This window comes from Apiospora kogelbergensis (assembly GCF_038363985.1).
Source record: "Apiospora kogelbergensis strain CBS 113332 chromosome Unknown utg000009l_segment0_segment0, whole genome shotgun sequence".
Classification (NCBI taxonomy): Eukaryota; Fungi; Ascomycota; class Sordariomycetes; order Amphisphaeriales; family Apiosporaceae; genus Apiospora; species Apiospora kogelbergensis.
Genome location: NW_027117426.1, coordinates 1,270,688 through 1,283,602, shown reverse-complemented (window position 1 = coordinate 1,283,602; position 12,915 = coordinate 1,270,688). Strand labels below are relative to the sequence as shown.

At 54.3% G+C, this 12,915-nt stretch overlaps 6 protein-coding genes across 6 annotated transcripts; 3 read left to right on the top strand and 3 right to left on the bottom strand.

The window, feature by feature from the left end:
* Nucleotides 1-286: 286 nt before the first annotated feature.
* On the top strand, nt 287-962 carry PG998_013472 (uncharacterized protein; the record flags this gene model as incomplete). Its single annotated transcript, XM_066880288.1, has 2 exons — nt 287-619; nt 675-962. The coding sequence occupies 2 exons, from the start codon at nt 287-289 to the stop codon at nt 960-962; spliced, it is 621 nt and encodes a 206-aa protein (XP_066724427.1).
* Nucleotides 963-1,190: 228 nt separating this feature from the next.
* Nucleotides 1,191-3,954, bottom strand: PG998_013471 (antigen LSA-1; the record flags this gene model as incomplete). Its single annotated transcript, XM_066880287.1, has 3 exons — nt 1,191-1,373; nt 1,445-3,114; nt 3,171-3,954. The coding sequence occupies 3 exons, from the start codon at nt 3,952-3,954 to the stop codon at nt 1,191-1,193; spliced, it is 2,637 nt and encodes an 878-aa protein (XP_066724426.1).
* A 430-nt stretch (nt 3,955-4,384) lies between these two features.
* PG998_013470 (mitochondrial 54S ribosomal protein mL41) lies at nt 4,385-4,925 on the top strand (the record flags this gene model as incomplete). The annotated part of the gene is made up of 2 exons (XM_066880286.1): nt 4,385-4,588; nt 4,803-4,925. 2 exons carry the CDS (start codon nt 4,385-4,387, stop codon nt 4,923-4,925), a joined length of 327 nt encoding a protein of 108 aa, XP_066724425.1.
* Nucleotides 4,926-5,583: 658 nt separating this feature from the next.
* Nucleotides 5,584-8,696, bottom strand: PG998_013469 (acetyl-hydrolase; the record flags this gene model as incomplete). The annotated part of the gene is made up of 4 exons (XM_066880285.1): nt 5,584-5,717; nt 5,782-7,285; nt 7,347-8,384; nt 8,628-8,696. 4 exons carry the CDS (start codon nt 8,694-8,696, stop codon nt 5,584-5,586), a joined length of 2,745 nt encoding a protein of 914 aa, XP_066724424.1.
* Nucleotides 8,697-9,604: 908 nt separating this feature from the next.
* Nucleotides 9,605-10,341, top strand: PG998_013468 (pre-rRNA-processing protein TSR2; the record flags this gene model as incomplete). Its single annotated transcript, XM_066880284.1, has 2 exons — nt 9,605-9,638; nt 9,731-10,341. 2 exons carry the CDS (start codon nt 9,605-9,607, stop codon nt 10,339-10,341), a joined length of 645 nt encoding a protein of 214 aa, XP_066724423.1.
* Nucleotides 10,342-10,580: 239 nt separating this feature from the next.
* PG998_013467 (uncharacterized protein) lies at nt 10,581-12,066 on the bottom strand (the record flags this gene model as incomplete). The annotated part of the gene is made up of 3 exons (XM_066880283.1): nt 10,581-10,981; nt 11,036-11,783; nt 11,860-12,066. 3 exons carry the CDS (start codon nt 12,064-12,066, stop codon nt 10,581-10,583), a joined length of 1,356 nt encoding a protein of 451 aa, XP_066724422.1.
* Nucleotides 12,067-12,915: the final 849 nt, after the last annotated feature.

The window sequence follows — 12,915 nt, the reverse complement described above, 5'->3', positions numbered from 1 at the left end:
GTTTGTCGAGCAAGCATCGCTTCCACAAAGAGGCAGCTAGTCGTTTGACTCTGGAGCACCCACCCACCCATACGCCCTCTGTTTTCAGTTTCGGCGTCTATTGCTCGAAGCAAGTTCGGCATCAATAGCCTGTTGGAAAAGAACAAGAGGCCAGTTAGAAAGAGGGAGGGGGTTGTATATGAACAAGAAACATCCTGATATTCCATTGGGATCAGATTTTCCGTACTCGAAGTTTCGGTTAATGTATCTTTCTATCCATTCGCCCCTATTGCACTCATATATCAAGATGGAGGGGACTACCGCCTGCTCCATGACAGCCAACCTCCTCCTCTTCCTCCTCTTGCAATACGTTCATGGCAACCCTGAGAAAACGCAAAGTCGCAACGAAGACACCAAGGATAACAACAAGGACCATATCCCTATCGCTGAAGAATGGCTAGACAACTCGCGCCGACAGGTCCCCTCGTGGCTCAAGGAGCCGCCAATACCCAGCACCAAGCACCTCACCCTCTGCAAGACCAGTCCGCCCGCCGTTGCAGGCCTCGACTCCAAACCCGCGCCGCTGCCGACCCGGGGACAGCTGCCAGCTACTTCTCCGGTCGCTGGAATCGAGGTGGCTGTACTTTGACCAGTGGACGCTGCCCGAGGCGGAGCCCTCGACACGAACGCCGCAGCAGCCCTGGATCCTTGCCCAGTATGGCGAATGCGTCTTCGTGGTGACGGGTTGGCAGCCGCCCGAGGACAACGGCGGCAAGAAGCTGGAGATCGAGGTGGGCAACGACGATGTTAAAAACCTGGTGCGGGAGTCGCTGGACCACCACCAAGTCCACGGCACCGCGCCTATAGTCGTGGGGGCAAGGGGGAACATGATCTGCGGAGGTACACATGTGGAGTGGCAGCTTAGGAAGATGGAGTGCCCAGAAGGGCGATACCATACAATGTCTACTTGGTGTAAGTACTGAGAGATAAAATAGTGTACAAAGCATCGGTGTCCCTATTACGGGAAAATACGAAGATGCCATCGCGAACGACAATAAACAAGATAGTCACATGCTTTCATGATGGATATCTTATTCAGAGTGACTACTCGGCCATTCCAAGTAGTCCAGTAATGCAAGTTCTATTTTAGCTGGTCTATTTGCTGCGCTGATGCATTTCCTTCCAGAAAGACAGCATTGCTTCTTCTACACCTAGTGCTCCGGCCGAGACATAGGCGCAATGATGCCCTGCTTGATCATGACTCTGGGCTTGGTCGCCGCCTGGAACGTCTGCTTGGTGACCCAGTCGGGGCCCAGAGGCAGGCGGAGCGATCGCTCATACTGCGTCTCGTTCTCGTATGTGTGCGGTAGATGAGAAGCGAGATACTTATCATTCTGTTATCACTTGCGGTTAGCATTGCGTTCGTATAATTCTCGCCAGGCGTGATGGAGAAGGAAAATCTTACCTTTCTCGTGCGCTTCTCGCTGATGATGACGTTCTTGAGTTTGTTGTCCTTGCGGTCTGTCTTCTTTACGCCAGCCTGCTTCTCCAAGAAGCGTCCCTGGTGGCGCTTCTGCTCCCTCTTCGAGACACCCTCGCCGACCCAGCTGCCCCAACCTGGCATGGTCTTGTCGATGGTCTTCTCGTCCTGCTCATCCTGAAGCTCGTGTTTCTCTTGCTCAAAGTCCGCGACCACATCGAGGCCGCCGAAAGCTTTGTCGAGGAGCTCTTGCTCGGTGAAGCGGATCGGCATATGGCTTTCACCGTCGTCGGACGCATCGTCCTCACCCGCCACGGCAGTTCGCTGTTTGTTCGATGCGGGCTTTTGCCGAGACTTGGCCTCCGCTTCGGGGGCACGGACAACAGCGCTGGAGTCGAGTTCCAGCACATCAGCGCCTGCATTTGCTTTATTGGCCTTCTTTTGCTTCTTGGTGACCTTCTCAACGGGAGCAGCAGACCACGCGCCTTGGGTGGGTTTAATGACCTGTTCTCGGGTTGCCGAAGTTGCCACACGTGCAGCTGCGCCGTTCTTTTCAGAGAGAATCTTTCCGAGCTGTTCTGCAACCTCTTCTTGTCTCTGCTTCTTCTCCTTCCTGTTCTTCATGGCGGCGACAGCGGTACCATTGGCATCGGTGATAGGTCCGCCAAATGTCTTCCTACCCACGAGACCTTCAGGCTCAGAATCATCAGAGTCGTGGCCTGAGCCATCTTCGTCACGGAGTTGTTTGAGTATTTGCTTAGTCAACTCATCATTTGCCTTCTTCTTCGCCGCTTCGCTCTTCTTCATGAATGGCAGGTTTAGGAGTTTGGACCCCGGCCCGTCGTTGGCGTTCTCGGCATCCTGGAGTTGCTGCATGATGCGCTTGCGCTCATCACCCTCCTCCGAGTCGGCAGAATAGTCCGAGTCATTGTCGTCATCGCTTCCCTTGTCAGGTCGGCCATCAATACGACGACGTAGCTCATCATTCCGCCGCGCCATGTCGGCGATACCCGTACGCACATCCTCGTCCCATGCGGCACGGCCATTCTTGTTGGCCATTTTGGCCCACTTGCTCTCTCTATGCCGGGCGCCCATTCTCTCCGTTGCGCGTTGTCGTTCTTGGGCTTCCCTTTCTTCTTCCGAGTCGATCTCGCCAGCGGCGAGTCTGACCTCGTGTTCCCTCATGTCGTCCTTCTCGCGTTGCTTTCTGTGAATACGGTGGAATGTTTTGGACTTGATCTTCTTGAGTCGCTTGGCTCTCTTGTCTTCTCGTGACTTAAGTTCACGTTCTCGGCGACGGTCAATGACGTTCTGTCTTGAAAGTGCTTGTTGTTCTTCGTCGTCGCCGTCTCCTTGCTTCGCCTTCTCAGCACTCGGGCCCAAACCACTCTGTTCCATAATACCCATAATTGTCTGCTCCAACTCGTTGGTGGCCTTCTTCTGGTCGATGGGTTGAATCTGTGTATTGTCGAGCTTTGCCAAGCCAGTCTCGTTCTGAGCCAAAGGGAACATAAGATGGTCTGCACGGCGATTGTGCTTGACTGTCTCAGTCCAACGATCGAGCGTTTTGTTTGTTTGCTCGTAAGCAACTGCGCGGTCCAGACGGCCTTGCGCTCTCTGGCCAGGGGCACATCGAGTTTCTGTGGCTTGCTGGACTTTTTCTCCTTGTTCATGAGTTTGACGGACTGTTTAAGCTGGGGATCCTTGATACCGAAAAGACCAAGGTCCTTCAGGTCGATCTTGGCCTTGCCTTGAGCCGTCACCGGCTCGTCGTCTTCGTCGTCTTGCGCGGCTCCGGCAAATTTCGAAACGAAGTCTTTGACGCCGGCCCCGTCGACATCATCGTCTTCGTCTTCGTCAGACGAGTCCTGACTAGATTCGCTTTCGTCAGAGCCGGATTCGTCGTCAGAATCATCAGACCCTTCGCCCTCCGGACCATCGTCGTCGGACATGGACATGTCTAGCGCTGCCGCAAGATCGATCGCGTCTGAGCCCAGAGATTCATCGTCGCTATCGTCATCCACCTCGTCTTTTTTGCCGGTCTTCTTTTGACTGCTTCCGCCGAATGCGTAGCCGTCGAACCGTTCCTCGTCGCTTTCGCCAAACGCCTCATCGGACTCAATCTCGGAATCGTCTTCCTCGTTACCGGTGACGCCGACCCTCCACTCGTTACCGCTGCTGTCGCTGCCGTACTCGATCTCCTTGCCGTCCTCATCGCGAGTCGCCCGACGCACCTTGCGTGGCCTCTCGTCCTCATCGTCCTCGTCTTCGTCGTCTTCGTCTTCGTTTTGCTGAACCTTGCCTGGCCCGAAGTCGACGTCGAGTCCCCGGTTGCGAGGAGTCCGCTTAGTTCTTTCGGCGTGATGGTCGGATGCGATAGCGAAGGCATTCATGGCCGTGGTTTTCGACTTGGCCTTGGACCTGGGTCGCTTGTTGCCAGCGCCCTTGGCGGGCGCAGCCATTAACGGCCGGCCATGGGCTTCGCGACCTCCCATAGTGCACTGTGTCTTTCCGCTTGACAACCAAGAAAAGTGGAAAACAATTGAAAAGGCTGCAATGTTGGCGACGAGATTACTGCTCGTTGTCGTCGTGGAAAGCCAGTCGAGATGTGCAGCGGCTGCACTATATTGAGCATACCAGACCAGGAACTTTTAGGCGGTCGCCCAACTTTTTTCTGCCGTCCGTGAGTGGGGTGGAAGCTGTACCTTTTCCGCTGTAACGGCACCCCTCCATCCCTGCACCTCCACTCCAAGCCATTATCGATTAGCCTCCGAAGACTGAAGATTCGGGGAGCCGACCCCCCTGTCCGTCATCAATCAATTCTTCAATCGTCGTCGCCAAATCTGAAGAAAGCCATTGCCCACGACCACGACCACCTCTACACCCTGAACCCGGCAATTCACCCCCACACACACATCCAACACGATGCGCGGCAGCAAACCCAGACAAGTCTTCCAGGTGTCGCGGAGGTTCCGCAAGCTGCCGCTGACGACCAAGGACATCAACAAGGGCTTCTACAAGGGTACCGGAACAGGCTCCATGGGTCAGCACACCAAGTTCGGAGGCTACATAATCGATTGGCAGAAGGTGCGGACGTACGCGGTGCCTGCGGGGCTCAATGATTTCAGGGTAAGAAGAATAAACCTCCCGACTTGATCTCGATGCGTGAACGGCGGGGATGGCATGGCCGGGCGAGGCGGAGGGAAAGTAGAAAGAGCAAGGCATGCGGCAGGGCAGAACACAGAACGCGGCGAAGAAGCGAGGCGGAGGCGCATGCAAAGAGGACATTTGAATTCGGGAAGATTATAGTTGGGGAGATGCTAACACGGACACTGCGCAACAGTTGAGCCCTTTCGTCACCCGCAAGGTTGAGCCGACTCGCGGCGAGTACAGCGGCTTCGCAAAGGGCCCCAAGAGCCCTGAGCTGTACCTCGAGCGATGGAAGGAGCAGAACGGTCTTGACTAGATGGACTCCAACAATTGTGGCAAACGACAATCTTGATGAACAACAAATTTAAGTACACAAATCGAAAGAAAGCAGTCGCAAAACTGTGTATAGATCGGCTGCAGTACCAACATAACTCTTCCGCCAGAGGCAAGGATGACTTGGGTGGCAGATTTGGGGGTTCCGACTCAATGCCCATCTCGGTGGCACACGAAGAGCACCCCTGTCGTGGGAAGAGGCCCGATTTAGGGGGCCTCCTGCTGTACGGAGCAGCAGAAAGGGGAAACCCCACAGCTCTTGTATTCATATGGATTACATGTATAACAAGTTGTACAATCACGCTTCTCAAGCCCACACCCTTTTTACGGCCTCACGACAGTGTAGGTGGTATAGTTAAGGTCATGATGATTGATGAATCTTCGTATTACCATGGCTGTAGACTACACACTATCCAGTTCATGTTGGATGACAAAGTAACTATATTCCGAAACGACAGCTAATATTAGGGTGATATACGTAATACAATTTTAGGTAGAAATCTTGCACCGGATGGGTATCGACACGTTTACTCCTTCCCACACTCCTTCCCGATTCCTGTTATTACATTTGGGTTTCTCCTCTAACCCACGTCTCGACCTCCCCGCTACGCTTCCCGAGCTCACTACACCCACAGCCTGTACTACTGGGCTTTGGGCAGATCCTCCTGGGCAGTGACGAACGTCTCCAAAGGCGGCCGCCCCTCCTGTAGTGGGGTGGCAAAATCGCCATCCATAACCGGTGCCGCTGTGGACCCCAAACCAACATTGGCCTTCTCTGTGAGAGGGGGTGGGTTCGGCGCTGATGGCATTCGGGGTGGTGGCAGCGGGACTGGTCGCACGGGGCGTCCCGGCAGTAACGGGCTCGCCCTCTTCCATGTCGTCGACCACAGCTACATTGGGGCTCAGAGACCGAGGAAACTCATAATCCGATGTCGACTTTCGAGGCTGAGCTTCGTCGCTTACACCGCCCCTGAACACCAGACTTGTGGGAGTCGCCATCTCAGGACTCATTGGTCGCGGGCTTCCAACCCGTGAGAGATTATCCATGTTTGATGTGAGAGTAATCATGCTCGCGGTTTCTGCTTCCTTGTGGATACTGAAAGGCACCGCGATACCTTCGACCATGGGCCGTTTCCCTGTGGCGCCAGTCGCGGCTGGTACGAAGTCAGGGGTAAGAAGCCTGCTTCCAGAAGCATTCTCGCTCTCCCCGGGCTGTTGCACAGCAGTCCGCTTTGCCATCAGAGAGTCGAGGGCAGTGACGGCTTCTTGATCAACCGAGTCCTGACTGTTGTATCGTACCACACGATGTCTCGATGGACTTCGACTGGACGCAAGGTTCTTTCTCACAGCGGTCACCTCTTCTTGGCCTTTCAACTCCGAATGAGAACGAGCCCCGGCACCCTCGTCTTTGGTGGCAACCTTGACATCAGGAGTCTTATCAGCACCCTGCTCCCGGTTCTTGGTCGCTTCGTCATGCTTGGATCCCCAAAGAGACCATAAAGCAAGACCCACGCTCTTGCGTCTCTTGCGCGCAGCATACTCATCGCCCACCTTCCTGCGACCGGCGAGAGCGCTGGGAGGCGGCAGCTCGCCGTCAAAGGTCTCAAAGCCAGCGACCAACTCCTTGAGCCGTTGTTTGTGGATCTTGGTTTTGACCGACGAAAAGCGATTGTCCCATTGCCCGCGCGTTTCGAGCCACTTCCGCACTGGTCCTTCCTTGATGACGCCGACATCATCAACACTCACTTTGCAGGATGGCAGGTCCGCTTCAGGCTCGAGTGGTCGGATTCCACCGTGACGGCTCACCCGTTGCCTGATCATGTGGTGTTTGAAAGGCGGGAGCTCATCGCCGGCTTTCCCGACAGCTGGGCCATTAGATGCCTCGCCCGCATCGATCTCTGTCTTGGTTGGGACCTTATCACCATCGCTGTCGGATCCAGAACTGGTAATCACCGAGATATCATCGTCGTCAAGGATATCAATCTCTGTCTTTTGGGCTCGTGCGAGAGCCCAGGCACCGAATTGAGCGACCGACCTGTACATGAACTTGGCGGGTCGCGTGAAGCTGAGTGTAGGGGCAACATGACATAGATCATCCCACACTTGAAGTTGAACATCTGTCGGCTTGAAACGTGCCAGCTGCTCTCTGGCAGCGTCGTCGAGAAGTTCATCGCGAGGGGCGTATTTCTCGGGGTTGGCGCACTTGTGAGCGAGATAAATCTGCTCATCGCGAAGAACTTCACCACCTCCCACCATGATTAGTAACGGGGGCAGGCCGCCAAGCGAGGGCTGCATGACCGGGCTCACGAGCGGATGCGACAGCAGACTATTGGTGGTGTACATCTAAGTCCAGTTAGAGAAATGTACAATATGATAAGAGCGCAAGAGTATCATCAAAACATACCTGAATCTGTTCCTTCAGTTCAATGATCTTCCCGTCGATCTCGATGGAGAGATAAGGTGGTGGCGGTGGGTCGATATCATCTGGCAGAGCTGAACCACCAACTGCCTCCCCGTTCGCTTGGCTTTTGAGATTGTCTAGATGACCGACGTCCTGTGTCATCTTTTCCATCTCGGCTGAGGTTGGCTTCTTCGATTTGGTCGACTTGGCTTGCTTTGCAACTTGCTCCTTCAGCAAAGCATGCTCCTCTGGGTTTAAAGGAGGCCAGGCCTTGGAGGGCTTGTGATGAAAACCGCATTGGGGGATGTAATCGAAAGGAGCCTCCATGGCGACACTCGGGAACGAATGTGTCAGATCAACCCAGGGGCTGATAAGAATAGCGCCCGCCGGAAGGGGAAGGCCTCGATCTCGTAATGTCACAAGCAAGCTCATGACCATGCCACCACCTGCAGAATCACCAGCAAAGACGATTGTGCTGGGATCTTGAACTGTGAGCAAGTACATATACGCTGCCAGGCAGTCATGGAGGCCACATGGGAAGGGGTACTGTGGTGACAAGCGATACTTTGGCGCGAACACCCTCGCTTTCAGTTTCCTGGCATGGCGTTGCATCTGATAGCGATGCTCGTCTACAGAGCCAAAGAAGTAAGCGCCGCCATGGATGTAGAGCATTACTCTTTTGCAAGGAGCTTCACTCTTCTTGCGCTCGTTGTAGTCGGACTTCATCTCGATCCATTCGGCAGCCAGAGGGCTTTCTAGTTTGCGCCATTGCCACCATTTCTCTCCACCAACCTTTCTGATGCCGTCAGGGCCCAACTGGCTGGTGATAGCCGCGGCAGCTTCTTCGATCTTCTCTGTAGGAATCTTGACTTCGTCGACCTTGACCCACTGTGGATGTGGAACCCATTGCGCCGTGAATGCTTGGAGCTCCTCGACAGTATGTTGCGACGCATATGCCATAAACGATCGTATCAGATGCAAGCCCTCATCGTAAGACAGATGGGCAGTCGGTCGTTGCTTAAGGGGTTTTCGGTTTAGGTACTACGACGCGCAAATGACCAGTCAGCTAACAACCAAGAACCCTCGCAAGCACCGGCAGATACAAGTCACAGCAGAGGTCGCCCGATAACATGGGTTCGTCTTAAGATAGTCAAGTATGACAAACTAGCCATTCCCAATATCTTGGCTTCAACGCATCTCAGGCCATAGCTGCAGGACAAATGCACACAGAGGATAAAAATTGGGCCACATATGCGGGTAAATCGGTGCAGGGCAATGACATACGTGAGACAGGAAAGTCGAGAGGACGGTCGGCGTCACCGCCATGCCCACCGTCGCGGTGGTGAGAGGCATGTTGGCTGCTGATTGGGCGACAGCGACTCGGTGTAGCAACGCAACGCAACTGCTATAGTATGACAACAAACATGAAGGAAAGAGAAGGCACGGGAGGGAGCTCTCGTAGGATCCAGAGGTTAAGGAGAGGGTCGCGACATCTCAGGAGAAAAGAGGACCTGTCTGTCTCCTTGTAAATCAGACGAAACAAGGAGCAACAATTCGATGGGCCACTGGACCTGGGCGAAATCAAAGGGCCTGGGTCTCGATGTGACCATGCGCGGTAGACCCCAGACTCTGGGATTTTCTGCTGGAATGGGACCAGCTCAGAGTCGGGGTCTGATAGGTGATGTCATTTCAAATATTAGGTGCAATATCGGGGGAACCAAAGGAAGCTGTCTTGGTGCTAGTCAGGTAGTACCAGCCGTTGCGGCATGTAGTTATTTCCTCCGCTCCGTTGATTCGGTCGCTTACCTTCAATACTGTGCCTGTCGAAAACTCTCCGGTAGCATGCAGATATGGAATAGGTACTAGCAAAGGAATCATATCATGGCAATGCTCTCGTCCATACTGAAGCCAAGCAGCTCGAGACGCCGAGGAGGACATCACCATTCATTCCAATGCTCCACCAGCCTGTAATTTTAGAGACATGCCATCTGAAAGGGGTAGTCTCTTAAATGCGAGGTCAGATGGGCCTTGGCGAAATCTTAGTTGCTGGAGATTGCGGCGGATTACTGCGGACCAAAACCCCACTGATTCCCAGCCGTACCTGTGCGTCTCGGTAGCTAGCGGTGTCTGGCGGCAGGAAGCACAAAATTTGAGAATCGCAAACTGACCTATGCTCCAAGGCAAGTCTATTGCCCCGCGATCCATCCCGAGAGCCCCTCCATCACAGCGCATTCAGACTACCAATCCCAGCAATCGCAAACATGGCTTCGACTCAGCCCAAGCTGGCCACGCCCGGTTAGTGTTGGAGCCTTTCCCCTTCTTCACCCGCCAAGATGCGAGGAACCCGCGAATTTGGTTTTGCTAACTTTTTGGGGGTACGTGAACAGAAACGCGACAGGAGAACTTCGAGCAAGCCGTCGCCCTGTCCCTCAACCTCTGGCCCGCCCTGACCCTGGCCGTCCAGAACAAATGGAGCGAGAACGCCGGCGACGACCCCGAGGACGTGCGCGCCTGGTTCGCGGGCGCCATGATTGAGCTATTCCCGGACTTCGTCGAGCTTGCCAGGTTCGAGACGGTCCACGGCGACAAGAAGAAGAAGCCCGCCGAGCTCGAGGAGCCCGACATGGAAGACGTCGAGGGCCGCCTGCTGCAGGTCATGGAGGACGAGTTCACCGTCGTCGTCGACGACGACTCGAGCTACGAGGTCGCCCAGCAGATTGTGGGCCTGCGCGCCGCCTGCATCAAGAGCCAGCACGCGACCGTCGAGGAAGTCGAGAAATTGCGAGAGCGGTGGGTCAGCAAGAAGGGTCAGAAAGTCGCCATGCAACAAGGGCCTGAACAGGACCAGGAGACCGACTCCGAAGAGGACGACTCGGAGGACGACGGCGAGGATGCCAATATGGACGAAGCCCCGACATTGGTTTCGACAGCACCAAATGAAAAGCCACAGCCTGAGATTGACGAGGACGGATTCACAAAGGTCACAAAGAAGCGATGAACGTTTGAAAACAAACAAAAACACTCAATTGTGACGATAGGTTGCAGATAAGAACTCATTCTCGGCCGTTATTACATGCGGGTGCTTTGTGAAGGATATACAGAGAGCTATCGCGCCACTATCCTACTACAACCCACCAACCCAGGCCTGATGTCACTCCCGACGCCATAGAAACATGTGTCAAAACAAGGGGTCATAAGTCAGAATAGCGGGCAACGAATGCTCTTAGGCTAGGAGGTCTACTCCCAGTCCTCCTCGTCGCTATCGTCACTGTCGTCGCTATCGTCGTCCTTGCGCGCTTCCTTGGGGCTATTGGGGGCCTGACTAGTCTTGCCCGAAGCCGCACCAACAACATCGTAACTGGTATCACTGTCTGCCTGCGACTTCTCATCGTTAGATTTGCGAGGTTCCGACGGCTTGAGCAGCTCCTTGTTCGCAACGTTGCTGGCTGGCGGGTGAATAGTCCTAGAGGACTCAGCAGAGGCTGGTCTCACGGGGGGCTTGTTGGCAGTGGTAGGCTTGCTGGGCGCAGCGGGCTCGTCATCCGATTCTTCTTCCTCATCAGACTCCTCTTCCTCTTCTGATTCCTCTTCCTCTTCCGAGTCTTCGTCCCAGGCAACCTCTTCTTCGGCAGAAGCAGCTAGTTAAAGTGTTAGAATATTTGATATTAACGAATCATGTAAATAATACATACCCTTCAATAGGTCGCGGCGACGTGCCTCGGCCGTTTCAATACTGTGTCTGAGGAAATAATATCTCTTCCAAAAGTCCGCATAGGGCACCTGGTCCGGCACCAGCTTCTCCATAGTGGATCGCAGTTCCGGGTACTTGGCAAGGTCACTGCTGATATCTTCGGTCTTCTTCTCGGCATCAAAATCCTGGCCCCAGGGTGCAAACTCTGCACTCGTGGGATCCTTTGTGAAGCTTTCGGTGGTGGTGTGGATGACGTGCAGCTGCGCATCGTATCTCGAAGTGTGAATGACCCGCTTGCCCGAAGCATCCTTGCTCTCAAATAGCACCGTGTTGTTGCCCTGGCCATCGGCGGTGGCGGGTGTGATACTAACCGCCTCTTTGAAGAAGTCGCGGAGGTTGACGCCAAACTTGAGCAGGGCCTCGTCGGCCGCGTCCTCAGCTTGCTGGATGTCCTTGAGTCGCTTAGCACCTTCGGCCTTCAGCCTCGCAATGAGCGATTCATTGTCCTTGATCGCCTGCTCGGAGCTCATATCCCGGGTACCGGTAGGTGTCGCATCGGATTCCTTGTCTTTGTTCGCTGCTGCTGCTGCTGCTGCTCCAGCTTCGCTGCTTTCGGCGGGCGGGCTCGTGACGACGGACAGCGCTCGTGTGCGGGCTATGAGGGAGGTTCGGAGGTCGGCGGCACCGCGGGCGGCATCGACGCCGAGCGAGGTGATTTCCTGCGATGCCTCTCGGTATACGGGCTCGACCTAGATGAGTTGCGAAGAAAGTGGCTGTCAGTTGACGAATTTCGCAATGAGGGGCAATCTAGTGACGACGACGGACCTGTTTGACGACATTTCCAAAGAAGCCACTGAGCCTGGAGCCCCACGCGCTCGTGGAAATGGCATTGTAGGCTTCCTGTAAATCTTCGTTCAGGGTGTGCTGGGGTTGCTGGGGCTGCTCAGGCGTCTTGTTGTCGGACGACGAAGAGGAGGCCTGGGCATTGTCTCGGAGGGCCTCCTCGGCGATGTGATCGTATTGCAGGTCCATGGAGGGGACAGACAACCAAAGATGTTGCTTATTAATGAAATGTTTGATGAGGCTGCAAGATACAATGGGCGTCGGTGGATAGCAAGCAAATTGTCACAGTCGGATTACCACCAGGCTGATGGATGCAATCGAACGAGAAGAATACGATAGGATAGGGGGGTTCTTTCTCAAGGGTCGGCGATTGTCGTATCCACTGCCTGTCGCTTTTCCGTGGTTTCCTTTGGCTGAAATGTCTAAAGTTCCCGCGCCATGCCAATTGCGGGGAAGGCGGCTGCGTGCTTGTGGGTAAAGGAAGCACGAGAGCACCAAGCACTGCATCAAGCACAAGGCACCTCACCCATCATGCCTCATGGCTACGAACATACATAGATGAATCTATTGCCTCGGACAGGGCCTGGTCTTGAGCTTTGTAGGTGCAGCTTGTGTCAGAGAGTTCCTGCAAAAGATGCATGGTTGTGTTGCCTACGTCGATGAATTGAACAGCTATGATGCAATTGTTAGGTTGTGTGTGGTCGTGGCTGGAAAAGTCCAGACGCCTGACGCCCTTCTACCACAAGATGCTACCCAAGGAGCTGTTTCTCTACGGGTATTGGGGATCCTTAATCCCGGATGGAGATGTGTGATGAGTAACAGCCCAGGTAACTTACTTTATTACTTCGGCTCAAGATACCGTTATTCTGTGAAAGGCCGCGACTCATGAACGTATAACCCAGTTTGCATGTTGCCTTGTAAATATGCAAGGCGGGGTCTAGAACAATGACTGCAAGTACATACTGTTTGTCGTACTAGTAACCTTCGCCTTGGAGCTTCATTGACAGCACCCATTGCCTTGCAGAGTTCAGCAATTCA